The 16,604-nt window shown below is 40.6% G+C and overlaps 1 protein-coding gene across 1 annotated transcript in view; it reads left to right on the forward strand.

Annotated features, from left to right (window-relative positions):
- The window catches only part of LOC124272411 (bromodomain adjacent to zinc finger domain protein 2B-like), a 113,325-nt gene extending 97,016 nt beyond the window's left edge, over nucleotides 1-16,309 (forward strand). The window contains 21 exon segments of the mRNA XM_046707579.1: nucleotides 911-976; nucleotides 1,201-1,263; nucleotides 1,619-1,696; nucleotides 2,206-2,317; nucleotides 2,838-2,980; nucleotides 3,408-3,515; nucleotides 4,103-4,287; nucleotides 4,775-5,012; nucleotides 5,502-5,558; nucleotides 5,769-7,041; nucleotides 8,385-8,543; nucleotides 8,747-8,961; nucleotides 10,743-10,924; nucleotides 12,548-12,767; nucleotides 12,920-13,009; nucleotides 13,938-13,964; nucleotides 14,138-14,249; nucleotides 14,775-14,818; nucleotides 15,525-15,566; nucleotides 16,159-16,200; nucleotides 16,202-16,309. Of these exon segments, the coding sequence (XP_046563535.1) occupies nucleotides 911-976; nucleotides 1,201-1,263; nucleotides 1,619-1,696; nucleotides 2,206-2,317; nucleotides 2,838-2,980; nucleotides 3,408-3,515; nucleotides 4,103-4,287; nucleotides 4,775-5,012; nucleotides 5,502-5,558; nucleotides 5,769-7,041; nucleotides 8,385-8,543; nucleotides 8,747-8,961; nucleotides 10,743-10,924; nucleotides 12,548-12,767; nucleotides 12,920-13,009; nucleotides 13,938-13,964; nucleotides 14,138-14,249; nucleotides 14,775-14,818; nucleotides 15,525-15,566; nucleotides 16,159-16,200; nucleotides 16,202-16,309 (3,564 nt within the window).
- The last annotated feature ends 295 nt before the right edge of the window (nucleotides 16,310-16,604 follow it).

A 16,604-nucleotide genomic window follows, 5' to 3' on the forward strand; every position in this document is an offset into this window, starting at 1 on the left:
ATGCTAGGGGTGGTGGGGTAGCCAAGTGGTTAAAGTGTCGCTCGTCATGCCCAGGTTCGATTCCCCACATGGGTACAATGTGTGAAGCCCATTTCTGGTGTCCCTCATCATGATACTGCTGGAATATTGCTAAAAGCAGCATAAAACCATACTCACTCACTCATGAATGCTGACCTCTCTTGTTAGGCGTGTATCCAGAGTAAGGGAGTGAAGTCAATACAATAGACAAGGGCGGTGGGGTAGCCTAGTGGTTAAAGCGTTGGCTCGTCACGCCGAAGACCCGGGTTCGATTCCCGAAATGGGCACAATGTGTTAAGCCCATTTCTGGTGTCCCCAGCCGTGATATTGCTGGAATATTGCTAAAAGCGGCGTAAAACTAAACTCAGTCAGTCAATACAATAGACAAGACTGGTCCTTTGGGTTTTAATCACTCATTTCCTGGTTTCCGTCCAAGCAGGATTTAGTTGTACCTAAATCGTAATAGTGTATGATAACTTAATTGTTAAAGTGTTTGCTCATCATACCGAAAGCTTGGGTTCGATTCCCCAGATGGATGCAATGTGTGAAGCCATGTCTGGTGTGCCCCTTCACAATATTGCAGGAATATTGCTAGAAGCAGCTTAAAAAGACATATTAACTCACTAAGAATAGCACAAGCTGGCTTTAGTAACACAATGAGGTGACAGGCTGTCATATTACTGAAAAAATGTTTTGAGCAGCACATAACAAAATTCACTCTGACTCATTCTGCATCTGTATATGCACTAAGCTTTTTCTTTAGTTTTTAAATTTACAAAATAACTATATCTTATAGATGAAAAGATTTTACAAAAGTAAGAGCTTTATTGCTCATCAGTCTTAAATGCTTGTTCTGTCTTTGAATTGTATGACGTGATGTTATGACTTGCAGGAACGTGAGAGACGGCGCCAGCACTTGCTGCTTGTCAAGGCTCTTGAGGCTCGAAAGAAACAAGAGGTGAGATGTTAACATGGTCCACCACCATCATACTCAGCGACATAAAAACATACTCACTCACTCACTCACTCACTCACTCACTCACTCACTCACTCACTCACTCACTCACTCACTCACTCACTCACTCACTCACTCACTCACTCACTCACTCACTCACTCTTTGAGACTGATTTAAACTGTAGTTGCTATCTGCCAAGTCTTGATGACTCATCTTGTTTTTCCAGGAGAAGGAGCGAGTGAAAGTAGAACGCTTACAAGAAAAACGGATATTCAGAGAAAGAAAACTGGTGAGCTTTTCTTGATTACAGTGGAGACAGCATTATTGAATTGTTTGAAGCTAATGAGTGTTGGATGATTTCAGAACAAATGAATGTAACAAGGCTAATGTTTATATTAGGGGTAGCCTAGTGGTTAAAGTGTTGACTCGTTACCCGAAGACCTGGGTTTGATTCCCCACATGGGTACAATGTGTGAAGCCCATTTCTGGTGTCCCCGCCATGATATTAATGAAATATTGCTAAAAGTGGCATAAAACTATAAGTTGGACACATCAGTGTTTGATTGTATTTGGAACCTAGTGTGAATGTTACGATTTCAGTGCTTGTGAATGTTATCTAATCTGTGTGTTCCATGTTGCTGCAGGAACAGCGTCGAGTGGAGCTTGAGATGGCGCGGGAGATGAAGCGGCCTAGTGAGGACATGGAGCTCCGTGACAATAGGGTCAGCCATTGTTGTTGATTTCACCCTGTCGTTTAAAGTTGGTTTTTGTGGTCAATGTGTGTTGTTGGTCTTCCGACAATAGATTGCCTGAATCAGACAGATGTTTAAAGGCTGTCACGATATTGCTGGAATATTGCTGACTGCGGCATAAATTAGATTTCCTGACTCACTTCTATCATTCTGTGAGATCAGCACTGATGTTAATGTGAGTAAGATTTGGTCCAGAGCACCCACGCTTGTCATAAGGGTGACAAACTTGATTGGCCGGTTGATGCACGTAAGATTAGATATGTTATTGACAGACTTTGTAGACGCTACCCAACAAAAATATAATATCCACAAAAAATGTAAAATAATCATTCTATTGGTGGATTTAGCTGATAAAAAACAACGGTTTTGTATTGAAATCTTTTGATCTTGCGCCAAACATTGGATCGTGGATTTTGTGTTGATTAACATGTACAAGGCTGGTGTATTTTCTGATTTTGTAATCAATTCTTTCTTCAAAGGAGTTCCCGGAATTTCCCAGAATCCATGGTGTACGTTTGGCAGGAGCTCCCTTTGCTGATTGTCTGATGGCGATAGAGTTCATGCATAACTTTGGGGATGCTCTTGGGCTTGGTGAGTAACACACCTTGATCTGAATGTTTTCATAGATATGTTTGTAAACTCTCCTCCATTCTCCACTGATTGAAAGGTTCCTTTCAAACTGACATTCAAGATCTGTCTGGTCCGTGTTTATGTTTTATCTTGCTGGATATGTTAGAAATCACGTTTTCATTTGACATTGTATGATCGAGAGCTCAATGATACATCCTCTTCCATGGTAATTACACTGAGCTAAACTGATGGGTTTGATGCTGATTTGGCTGATAGCGTGTTATCATACCCGCTGCTCACAACATCAGCCCAGGTTGGCTGGTCTGGGCCCTGTTTCACAAACATCAGCCCAGGTTGGCTGGTCTGGACTCCTAGGGAAAAGTCGGACTAAACAAATCAGGAGTATTGCTGTGAGTGACCCTGTTCTGTTGTAAAACAAAGCATTGCAGATGTTGAGCGACAACCACACACATGCTTCAGTGTTACCTAGGCTGTTGAATGAAGAAAGCTGCACAGAATGTATATTTTAACCTTGTTTCAGACAAAGATTCCATCCCCACGATGAAGATCCTCCAGAACGCACTGATGAACGATAATGATGAGGATATGGAGGAGTTTCTGTGCCTAATGTCTCATCTTGTTCGATTTGGACTGGATGATCCTGGTGTTCCAAACCCTAAAGAGGTCAGTGACCTGGTATAAGATTGTTATCAATGCATATGATGCATTCTGCAGTTCACTTTGCAGAGTTACTCCCCTTGCCCATGCCAGGATCTGCTGGTCATTGTTCTGAATACTTTACTTGCCCTGATAATGATTAGCTATGAGTTTTGTGTATCACCAACATGAACACCACACCAGGATGTTATTGAAATACTGTTGAAGTTCTTGCTGAGCCCAGCTCAATATCTCACTGGAAAAGGTGTGGTGTGACAGAATAATGTAAACAGACATATTGAGACAGGTTCAGAGCTACTCAGCCCCAGTCTTTAACAAATTATATTAAATAACCTTAATTTGAAATAACAAAATCCCAGTTCCTCTGAATTTTCATAAAATATTCAGATTTATATGTGTCTTAAAGAAATAATGTTGCTTTTGATAATCTCAGGCTGTGACGAAGCTTAACCAGAAGATTACAGACATTGAACTTACAGACTCCACCCTGTCCGAGATCCTCCGAATATTCATAATAGCCCGCAACGGCAAGAAGACTGAGGTAGGTGAACACCGTGACTAAACTGATGGGTCTTTACTGCGTGCTATCTCCAGTCAAGGCCAAGACATACAACACGGCTGACCAACTCATTTATACTACTAAGCCATGCCATCTGAGTCTTTCATATTACTGTATGTAATCCTTTTTAAAAAAAATAGTAATCTGTTCTAAAACATTATGGAAAGATAATTTTTCCCTGATTTTTACCAAAATAAATTGTTCACTGGACATACTGGGTTTTTTTCAAAACATGTTTCGGTCAGGTCTTAAAAAACTGTTCAATACCTTGTGTGAGAAAAATCGGTTGTGAGCCTTGAAGCGGAGACTGAATAAATAATTTGAGTCAAAGAGAAATTCCATCAGGGTGAACTGGAATGAAATTGAATAACTTAGACACAGCGACACAACCACCGGACAGAGACTTATGAGACTCTCCACATGGGTACAATGTGTGATACCCATTTCTGGTGTCCCCCCGCCATGATATTGCTAAAAGCGGTGTAAAACCAAACCCACTTGCTCACTCACAAGCTATATGAAGTCTCATATGCACAAGCAGCATTTGTGAAGAATTATCTATTATTCAGATGAGCGACTGGCTGGAAACGCAACCCCTTGAAGCCCTCAATCCCACCAAGAAGGCAGCCGTCCTGGCCTTTATATGCAACGAGTTGCTAGGCAGTCGTGTGATCTCTGGCGAGGTGGACAAGAACATAGAGACGATCAACACTCTTCGCAGAGACAAGTGGCTGGTGGAAGGAAAGCTGAGACAGTAGGTTTTCCTAAATATTTCAAAATATTTGGATTATTTATGCCTACATGAAAATAGAGGAACAATGTCTCTGTTCATAGCAAACCTCATCAGTCTGCTTGGCAAAGGTTTCAAAGCTATGACAAGCAGTCCCTATCAACAAATTATCTCCCTTGTTTTTATCTCCCTTGTTTTGATCACATTTACTCTTCTAGTATTCATGCAGTAATATTTACCTTCCTATCATTTTTATGACCAATACATTCTTCAAATAAGAACCATTGATTGTTCATTATGATATGATACATGAGATAAGATATGATATGATCATCAAGGGAGTTCTTTTCTGCTTGTTTCAGAAATCATATCCAAGTAATTTGGTACTTTTTGACACAAACAGTAATGAAGCACAGTTTTTAATATATTGTCGGCTTGCCTACATTTCAAGTATTTATGTTTATTGATATATGTAGATCTTTATTGATCCATATTGATATTTCTTGCTTAGATTGAGAATGATTCAAGCCAAGAAGTGTCGGAAAGCAGGAAAGCCCCTGGACGTATCATCCAACCAGCCTAATGTGGAGGAGGACAGCACAAACATGTCGGCCAGCAAACAAGGAAGTGACGATGAGGAGGACAAGGATGATGATGATGACAAGGATGACGACGACAAGGACGATGACAGTGGTAATGACAGCGATGCCACAAATACTACCAACGCCACAGGCGCCGTGTCGGAGGAGGTGAGAACACTATTCCACACTCATTTGCTGGAGTATGACATCTGATGTTACTTCTTCCTTGGTTAACACGGGGAGGATGTGGAGATTTCCTGGTTTTAGATGTGAACAGTAAACAAAATTACATGTTTCTGCTTCAAAACTCTACTACCTGCTTGATGAAGAGCTGAGTACGGAATGAGGCATAAGATACTACTAAAGGAATTTAACATTGCTCTTTTTTTCTTTCATATGATTGTAATGAATCTGTGATGAAATGATACCGGATTGTTGTATTTTGGTCAGTCCTCTGATTTTCTCATGCGACTATAACATATCTGGCATGGTATGACACTGATTTTCTACAATAGGTCTGCTATGTCATGCCATGGATATACTTTGCGTGGCAGATTCACTGTAGCCATGTGATGAAATTGTGTGTTCTTTTTACTTCCTGTGAGTGATGTGTAATTGAATTCTACTTGTGTAATGGAGCTGAATTTTCAATTTCAGGAAGAAGATGGGATCACTATTGAGGAATGTGAAAAGAAGATTGAAAAGCTTACAAAGGTAACTGTGGATGAAAGAATATATGTAGGAATAGATTACCAAAATTGTCAAAGCTAGTGGAGCTAGAGAGATCCATGACATCAGAACATTATATCATTTGAACATCTCCTCCCCTAATATTTTTTCTTGAAATGACAGTGAGTAAAATCTATGCTGTCACCATCATTGAATTGCGTAAAAGAATTATTATTTTATGTTTCTGACTTTCAGCAACATGGACTGTACAGGAACAAGGTTTTTGATGCTTCTCACAAATTGCGGGGATTGACGCTTGGCCAGGACAGATACAAGCGTCGATTCTGGATATTGCCTTACGCTGGTGGCCTGTACCTTGAAGGATTGGAGTCTTCAAAGGAGATTTATGATGATAACCCTGAGTTTGTTGGACTAAAGAAGAAGGCAGATGTGAAAGTAGAAGCAGACGTCAAGAAGGAAGCAGATGTTAAAAATGAAGCAGCCATTAAGAAAAAGGCAGATGTGAAAGAAGAAAAGATGGAGACAGATGAAGTAAAGAAAGAACAAGTGAAAGATGAAAAGGAAGAGGTGGTAAATGAGAAAGATGTGAGCACTGTGATTGAGAAGGGAGAAAAAGTTGTTAATGGTGAATGTGATTCAATGAAATTGGAATCGGAAAAGGACTCAGTGAAATCTGAAAGTTTAATAGTGGAGGAGTTGTCAAAGGTTGTGAAGGAAAATGGAGAAAATGAGGAAAAGAAAGAAAAGAGTAATTGTAAAATTGATACAAATTTGTTCCTCCAAAAGGCAGACATTACAAAACTTAGTGACATCTTGAAAATACCAAAAAGAGACTCTCTGAAAAACTCTCCAAAGGAGGTTGTGAATAATGTTCACACAGCACTGACGATACCATCGCCAATATCTTCGCATTCCACATCACTGGTCAGTAGTACACCGATTACCTCCCCTTGTCCATCCTCCCCTTCTCATAAAACCGAGACCAAGCATAATTTCACAAGCATCGATTCGTTGCTCAAGAAAGAGACGGACAGTACCACAAATAATTCATCTAATAATCATTTTCTCCCTCCAAATATTTTTCCCCCATCACCTCTTATCAAGGATCATCACATGAACAGTTATACTGACATCCTTGAACAAAAGCCATGGTTCAGTATATTACCCAGAATGCCTTGCGATGAGCAGTCATTAACACGCACACCCCACTCGAGCAATTCGCCGTCAGTTGTATCAAACACATCCTTATCATTTTTCCCGCTACTGCCATTCCCACCATCAAGCCCAGGGTTTGGCTCATTCCAAATGGGACAGTTACAGAATAGTACATTGGACTCCAGTCTATTGTCAAATTCAGACACATCTTTGGCGAATTTGTCGTCAAGTTTGTCGTCCTTCAAAGTGCCGCCCCCACCTTGTGATACTCCAACCAGCTCCAGCTGCACTGGAAGTGTTACCATGGAGATGCTCAAACCTGTGAAGATTGAGCCGCTACCTATTCCTGATGGTAAGTATGGAGTTAGAAGTTACTGCTTTTGTTATATTTTGGATGGATCAGCATGATTAGGATGATGGGGAAGCCCTGTGGTAAAAGTGCTTGTTTGTCATGGCAAATGCCTGGGTTCGATTCTCCATATGGATGCAGTATGTGAAGCCCATGAGGATTTGTTGGTTACAATGTCTGATAAGGTTTATGGTGAGCCATCATATTCTTGGCCCACTGTTGCAAGGTCATTGAGAGACCATGACTATACAAGGTCAGTGATGAACCATGGGAGTTGTATTGTTTTTACTGAGATAGACTGAAACACGTAATTAACTGTACCTGGAATTCAGAAAAGATGCTTCCATCATTTCCAAGTCCATCTCTAAACGCTTTGACTGTTGTTGTTGATCATCTCATGCCTGAAAGTCCAGAACAGCTCACTTTGATTTTTGTGAGCATTTTGTGAAATATTATTGCACTCTTACTGTTACAAGTCTGTGTTATGATGGTCGTAGTGCTATGATTGTGTTGGCTTTGATCATATAACTGTTTCTTCTCGTCAAGACATTCTATGGAGAATGTGACAAAAATGAGCCTGCCTCTCCAGTGGGTCCATCTGCAATGATGTTGTGATGATGTGTTGAGGTTGTGATGTGCGTTGATGAGGTTGTGATGTGATGTGCGTTGATGAGGGTTGATGAGGTTGTGCGCGTTGATGAGGTTGTGATGTGTGTTGATGAGGTTGTGATGTGCGTTGATGAGGTTGTGATGTTGATGAGGTTGTGATGTGCGTTGATGAGGTTGTGATGTGCGTTGATGAGGTTGTGATGTTGATGAGGTTGTGATGTGCGTTGATGAGGTTGTGTTGATGAGGTTGTGATGATGATGATGCGTTGATGAGGTTGTGATGTGCGTTGATGAGGTTGTGATGTGCGTTGATGATGTTGATGATGCGTTGATGATGTTGTGCGTTGATGAGAGGTTGTTGTGTGTTGATGAGGTTGTGATGTGCGTGATGATGATGGTTGATGATGATGCGTTGATGATGTGTTGATGAGGTTGTGTGCATTGATGAGGTTGTGATGCGTGATGAGGTTGTGATGTTGATGAGGTTGTGATGTGTTGATGAGGGTTGTGATGATGCGGTTGTGATGCGATGATGATGATGCGTTGATGATGTTGTGATGTCGCGTTGATGATGTGATGTCGTTGATGCGGTTGTGATGTGCGTTGATGAGGTTGTGATGCGCGTTGTGTGATGCGCGTTGTGATGTGCGTTGATGAGGTTGTGATGTGCGTTGATGAGGTTGTGATGTACGTTGATGATGTTGTGATAGGCATTGATGAGGTTGGTGGTGTTTCAGACAAGCAGCTAAACTGGTGGCGTCTCATGGATGAGGAAAACGTGAAGGACATCCTCAAGTGCCTCCATTCACGCGGCATCAGGGAGAAGAATCTCATGAAGAACCTGCAGAAGTACCTGGAGTACGCCTGTTCCTGTTGTGGCAAGGGAAATGACAAAGGTACGGTACGACTCACCACTCCAGAAATGGCCTTGTCATCTAAGGTTACACAAGGTTCCTCACATTTTAAGATAAAAAGTATTACTGGTGTGAAGTTTTTTAAAAAGCCCTTTGACCACTTCCTGGGTTTGTGAATGTCTGTTCGATCCACATGTCAAATAGCTAAATTTTATAACTTGTATTTTGTTTCTTTCGTTTTGTAGTGATGAAGTTTGAAGTAAAGAAGGAGTGCAATAGTCCGGGCAAGAGCAAAGCCCACAAAGAGGCAGAGGCAGCTCGGCTGAAGAAGATTGAGGTGCCCCGCCCGGATGACCCGGATCACTGGCTTCATGACGCTAACCTGGAGGTGGAGATGGGCGTCTTGGAGGAGGTGGAAGCTCTTGAGGAGCGCATCTTCCAAGCCAGTCTCCAGGTCAAGGTCAGTGTCAGGAATGTGCGTACACCACTAACTCAATATCTCTTTTTTTCTTTTTTTTGTTGACTTTAATGTTTGATATGCATGGCAGTTGTGATCATGTCTCCAACTCGTCATAGGGGCAACTGGAATGTACTTGTGGTAGCCTAGTGGTTACTGCATGCACTCAGTCTAAGTAAACTTAGACTCAGTATTATTCGTTACACTGCTATACTGAGTCTAACAAAACCTTGTGGAAGGTCGCATCAGATAACCTTTTCAATTGACCAATCAGAACACAGCTTACCAAATCCCGAAAGTTGACATTCGCACATACCTTTTGAACTTTTACCTCCAAAAGGTTTGTACCGAACGATTCCGAAGGCTGTTTTCCGTATGATCGGTTCCTAGTGAGGCATGCCACAGCAGTGAGTAAACAGTCGCTGAAAATAGCGTTTTGTCAGTATTCAAGCATGTCAGCTTGCTGAAATATTAGCTAATGATAGCCATGTCAACAGAAACCCCAAAGCGTATATACTGCAGGGCAAATATCTGTGTTTTATGCAATTTTCATTTGTTGGGAGATCAGTGTTGGCGAATGGGGAATAGAAAATCCATTTTGTAAGTCCCGTCGAACCTGAAATAGTAGCTGTTGTCTGATTGGTTAAATCCGTTCGGCCGTCTCGCGTTTGATTGGACGGTCATAGGTCGCTCAAAGGTTACCTGACGCGACCTTCCACACGGTTTTGTTAGACTCAGTACAGCAGTGTAACGAATAATACTGAGCCTTAGTTTACTTAGACTGGGCCTAATATCTGGATAGTTGATCATATGCATATCAACATGTATGAACAATATATGAAGCTCATTCCTGATGTCCCTTTCCTTGCTTAAAGCGGAGTAAAACCACACTAATTACACACTTGAATGTATCTGGTGTTCAGGCTTTGAGCTGATTGTGGGTCATTGTGCAATGATGTGATTAATTACGTGCTCATGCTTTCACTCACTGGATTGCTTGGTTCAGATTTGATTTTTGTACAGTCAATGTGGTATGGCTGGAATATTGCTGCCTGCAGAGTAGATCAAGACTCGGTGGTGAGATTCGGTATCTTGCTTGTGTGTAATCGTATCCGGTGTGAGTGGTCCTACCACCCTCATACACCTTCACTGTTGTTGAATGTGGCTTTAAACAGGAACATCTACAAAAGCAACAAATCCTTGTGGTCAATTGGACCCAGTTTCACTGGTTCAGACTTTATTAGTTGCCGTCTGCCCTCCTATGCCTCCACTGTTGTGGAATGTTATTACACAACAAACAAGTGGTTCAGACTTTATTAGTTGCCGTCTGCCCTCCTATGCCTCCACTGTTGTCGAATGTTATTACACAACAAACAAGTGGTTCAGACTATATTATTTGCCGTCTGCCCTGTTATACCTCCAATGTGGTGGAATGGGTCCTGACACAACAAACAAACTGAGAGTCAACTTGGGATGTATTGTCAGACTTTTGGACTTGGCTGATTATGATCTTGGCATGGATCAAGTCTTTAAATGGCAATTAGAAATGACAAATATGAAGGGGAACACTTTGAGGAGAACTTCTCTATTACAAGGAACACAACATTCATCTGAAGAATTCATACGAAAAATACTCTGAAATATTGTAATCCTTAAAACAGAGAAAAGTTGACATTCCTTAATTTCCCCTTCATGGTATTGATTGTTATGAACAACATTAATTCACCCAGTCACTATGTTCTATGCAACAATGTTCTATGAGAAAACCTGCCTGTACATTACAGGGCTGGAAGCTCCCAGCGAAGGCGACAGAGGACCCCAAGTTGGAGCTGGTATGTCGCACTGTTACCGAATTGAAGGAACACCAGCGCTTCCCGCTTGATGTGGCCAGAGAGAGGCTTCTGAAGCTGGAGACAAACGTGGAGAGACGCTACCTCAAACCCCCGCTTATCAAGAGGAACGTGAGGTGGGTCGGAACCACCAATAAGTACAGGTAGTTGGACCGATGTATATATGTGTGTCCAGTGTTGTATCCGTAAGGTAGGGAACCTTCTTCTAGACACAGCACACACCTACATACCTGTATAATAATCTGTAAATCATATCACCTCAACTGGGGTTTAGCAAGGAAGTCTCAGATACCAATATTCAACCGTGTGTCTACAGCAGATGTTGTTATTAGTTTTCAAAATGAAAATGATACCAATCCTAATTTTGCTTAATAAACATGATGTTTTCTGTTATTGCATGTTAAACATAGCCGAATTAACAAATAAACCCTTTGAAACAATCCTCAAATTTGGAAATAAAGTTTTTTCACAAATTTACCTGTCATAGGTAAATCCCTGAGCAAATGTACAATTGATTTGAAGATAAATTTGCTTGAGGGACAGTAATTTAAGTTTCATCATACTAAGAACTCGTGCTAATTTTGGTTCTTATTAACTTGACATATGACTTAAGACCCTACAAAATCTGTATTGATACATTGGTTGGAGATTGCCATTCTGATTGTAATGAACTGTCGACACTTCCTACTTAGGACTTTCTGTAAATGAGTTTAGACTTGATCAAAACTGGTAATAATTGTGAAAAAATGTTAGACAAATTTTATTTATTTTTTTACCCTTATGGATGTCAAATTCATTGTTGTCTTGGTGTTGTTTCTGTTTATGTATCAATGTTGTGCAATGTATAATACGAACATTCTCGGAAGGCAAAGTCGCTATCTTCATGTTCTTCCTTTTTCAATCTGGACCACAGTAAAATTATTGAAACAAAGCAACGTACTGATGAAATTTATTAATGACTCAAGCTGAACATGAGATTAACTACAAATAAATAAATGCATAAATGTATTTTTTCGTAACCTACAGCTTAAAAATAAGAACGATTTTCAAATACCCATTTCATTTAAACATATCATTGCAGAATATCTGAATTATTGTCTTTGCCAACTGACCCGTGAAGATTTGGGGTAGAATAGGTCTTCAGCAACCCATGCTTGCCACAAATGGCGACTATGCTTGTCGTAAGAGGCGACTAACGGGATCGGGTGGTCAGGCTCGCTGACTTTGTGGACACATGTCATCGGTTCCCAATTGCGCAGATCGATGCTCATGTTGTTGATCACTGGATTGTCTGGTCCAGACTCGATTATTTACAGACCGCCGCCATATAGCTGGAATATTGCTGAGTGCGGTGTAAAACTAAACTTACTCACTCACTCTTTGCCAACTTAACCCAACATCAGTAAAATTGTGAATGGAGAAGTTACTTTAAGTTGGATATTTTGACAATCAATTTGTGGGAGCCAATTTTGCCTTTTAGCCTATAAACCTGAAACCTTCTTTAAAGCACATTTAGAAGCTGGTGTGATGAAGAGGAATAATTTTCTTATGGATAGACAGTTATCTCTGATCTCAGCATCTATGGTCTTAGCTTATACACCGAAATGTTGCATCTTTTGCAATAAAGAAGTTGTCTATCCATAAAAACAATTGTTCCTCTTCTTTATAAACCTGACAGTTCGGTGTAGATGGAGACATGGAGAATGCTTGATTCTAAGTATGCCTTCTTCCTTTAGCAGCCTACCACCCAACATAGCCAACATGTCGACTTCCAGTGAAGGACATGCAGGGGACCAGGACGATGATGACCAGGAACCAACCAATGTGGAGGAAAACATTCCGCCTGGTCTCATCTTGTGGCGGAAGGCGGTGGCCGCAACCACGTCATGTGCACAACTCATGTTGTGTCTGCTACAGCTCAACAACTCCATATCTTGGGAGAAGTCCATTATGAAAGTGGTGGGTGGAATTAATCATCAGTTCAAATTCACCACTGTAGTGTGATGTTCTTGTTAATATGTTAAGTTATTTTATTAGTAGAATATTTCAAAGAGTCTGGCGAATATATTTGTACTTGGAAACAGGTGGTGAATGTATTAATATTATTTCAGATCTGCCAGATTTGCCGGAAAGATGACAATGAAGCTGAACTGCTTCTGTGTGACGGATGTGATAAGGGCTACCATACTTACTGCTTCAAGGTAAATGGAGACCACTCTTTCGGGACTCAGGGACAGTGGGTCAGCTAAGTGGGTTGAGAGTTTGCTTGTTGTACTGAAAATGTGGGTTTGATTTGGCACATGGGTACTATAAAGGTCTCTAGTTTATGTTCCTTTCTGTAATGCAGCTGCAACATTGGGGAAAGTAGTTTTCTAAGCTCACCATATTGATTGCCTTAATGACAAAAATGAGGGGAAAAAATAAGCTATTGAAACTATGCACATTTCTAAAGCAATGTACCTTTGGGGTTTCTGAGTTAGCACATAACCTCAGCGTATGTGGTCGTAAGAGGCGACTTTGTTGATTGGGTGTCTTTTACCATATTGTGCTTATCTTTGCTCTCAATGTCAATCACTGGATAGTATGATCCACAGATGATTGTTTGTATGCTGCCATCATACAGCTGGAATATTTCATAGTACAACTTTTAGCAAAGATCAAGGAAACTAAGGTTAAAGCTGTGAGTTTTAGAAGTGGTATGTGAGGGTCCTCAAACTATCACAACTTTAAAGTGTGACCCGTGAAGATCCTGGTTAGAATGAACCTTCAGTAATCCATGCTTGTTGTAAGAGGCGACTAAAGGGATCGGGTGGTCAGGCTCGCTGACTTTGTTGACACATGTCATCGGTTCCCAATTGCGTAGATCGATGTTCATGCTGTTGATCACTGGATTGTCTGGTCCAGACTTGATTATTTACAGACCGACGCCATATAGCTGGAATATTGCTGAGTGCGGCGTGAAACTAAACTCACTCACTTAATAATGTGCCTGTTATGGCAACAATACAGCTGGATTATGGTCAACTGAGTGGATGAAGCAATCATAAAATCACGTATTGGTCTTTATTCAAAGCTCGAAAGTCCGAAACACTTTCAGAATATCATTGCTTCATAGCATCTTTTTTCCAGTCGAAGATGTATTTTGAGACTGGTACTGTAGAGTGTAAAAGGTAAAATGCAGCACATTACCTGTTTATTGTTTACATGAAAAAGTACCCAGTGGTGTGTTTTCCATCTTGCCTCCCAGAAGATTGATCAGAAATTGCTAGTATATGAGATCAAATTACGCGGTGCTTGATAATATGTTACTATGACGCATGTGTTTCTAGGCTAGTGGTGCCCCTCACTGTATAGTGTGCGGCAAGAAGCTGGGGAAGATAGTGGAATGTGATCACTGCCCCCGTACATACACATCGACTGCCCTCGACCCACCTCTACCTCGCACGCTCTTTCTTAATCTTATTGTACAGTCTTAGTCTGTTGTTCAGAGGTGCTGCTAAGCCTAAAGATTTTGACATACTTAGCTTTGAAAATTGCCATTCCCATTGCTTTGTAAATATGAAGAAAAAAGATGTTTTTAGATGTAAAATCCTTCTAATGAATTCATACTTTTTGTTAATGTTCAAATATTAATGTAATATCTGTGAGACAACCTGGTAGGGACAGACAAATTTTTCCAGTATGGGTGGTGCTATTTTGGGAGTGACAGTTTACTGTCATTTAAGAAAGGTTCAACTGATTGTACTGATCTAGTGTTGGCATTGCTGCTTATCTATGCCTTCCTTTTATCATACCCAGAAGAAAACATCATGTGAAGAACCTGATTTTTCTAGAAACAATTCTATTCTCAAAATGATTGCTTGTGGTACATGTTTTACCAAACTTTAGTACATTTTGTATGAGTGAGTTGAATTATTAGAATGAAATATGTTTATGATCATTTGACAATGTTGGCATTATGTTTCAGTATTCCCAAGAAATGGGCCTGTCCTGCTTGTATGGTTGGAAAGGTGGGTGTTAATGTTAAATATACCACTGTCAATATTTGGTGACTTCAGTATTATCCATCACTGGTGAATAGGGGTAGCCTAGTGGTGAAAGCGTCATTGTCACGCCTAAGACCGGGTTCGATTCCCACATGGGTCAAATGTGTGAAGCCCATTTCGGTGTCCCCCTATTGCTGGAATATTGCTAAAAGCGCCATAAACTAAACTGAAACACTGGTGAATACATGGATGCTTTGGAATCTAGTTTCTATTTCCACCAATCAAGCCAGTTCCTGGTTCAAACAAGGGCAACATTGTTCCATTCAATGAGCACTCGATTACATTGGCAATATTGCACATACATAATATAAGACTTTTGCCTCTGATCTTCAAATCCGCATTTCTAGTGAAGTTTATGCAAAGAGTCTACATATTTACTTCCTATAGTTGCTTTTACCAGATGAACAATGTAACTCACACCACACAGTGGTCCTATGCATTCTGAAGTGATGGAAAATACTGTTTATAACCTCTGATGTTTTAATGGTGCACAGGATTCTGTGAGATCACTTTGGACATTGAGCTAATGTACTACTCCAAATGACTTAACCGATTCTTTAATTCTGTAGTTTATTCTCATGCAATGACAAATTGTAATTATTTGCTGTTACTAAGGTAACTTAATATTTCTATAACTACTGTGATTCTAATGATGCGTGTGTAATGTCAGAAACCCAAGCGAAGTGAGAAAGAAGCCGTCCGAGTGAAGGACTAGATTTTGAAGGATTCGAAAGCAGCAAGGCGGAACCTACAGAGAAGAAGAAAAAGAGTCTAGCTCACCGACCAAGGATAAAGATCTAGTCATCTGCGCGGTGAGGACTCTACCGTGATCTATTTTTAAATTTTTACATATATCCTTGTATATTTACTGTCCAAGCTAGAAAATAAGGTAATTATCATTATAACAACAAAACAACAATAAGACATACTGAAAATCTGTCCAAGCATCTCGTCAGGCTCATAAACAAGTGCCTGTGTTCTTGAGCTGTTGACCCGTATCCAAGTGTTCACCAATATATATATCCCATGGCACTGTTGTTGTGTAGTTTCCCCAGAAACCGAGATTTGATTTGAGTGTTGTTTAATCCTAAGCTCAGCAATATCCTAACTATGTGGCGGCAGGTAAAATAATCAAGTCTGGACCAGACAATCCAGTGATCAACATTGTGAGCATTAATCTACACAATTGCGACATTTATGATCTGCGCCAACCAAGTCAGCAAGCCTGACCACCCAATCCTGTTAGTACGATAAGCATAGGGTTGTTGAAAAATCAGTTATAACCTGATGTTATTTGATTCCAGGAAGCTTCTGGCGTGGAGATGGAGAAGCACAACTGTGGGTGGCTACTTCCTCCAGCCTGTCAACGCCAAGAAGTTCCCATCCTATAAAAAATACATCAAACACCCCATGGACTTTGCCACCATGAGGAGCAAACTCAGGGAAAACATGTGAGTCTGTCAGACCAAGGGTTGCATCCCTTTATGATGTGCCAGGATCCGTGATCATGGGTTCAAAGCTCGATTTTAACCTGACTATTTATTATCCTGGTTTTGACAGAAGCATACCGGTGTAATGAGACAATGCTTACCTCCCTTACCATCAGGCATCATGTTTGATCTTGTAATAGTATACTACATCTTAAAGAACATCTCTGTCCCTACAGTGATATTGCTGTATGAAAAGAATGGATCACTCCATTGTTGTCTCCTGGTTATGAGAGATCTTATATATTCCAGAAAGTCTTGGT

The sequence above is a fragment of the Haliotis rubra genome, unplaced genomic scaffold, assembly GCF_003918875.1.
Source record: "Haliotis rubra isolate DU_JTF1 unplaced genomic scaffold, ASM391887v1 Scf17, whole genome shotgun sequence".
Classification (NCBI taxonomy): domain Eukaryota; kingdom Metazoa; phylum Mollusca; class Gastropoda; order Lepetellida; family Haliotidae; genus Haliotis; species Haliotis rubra.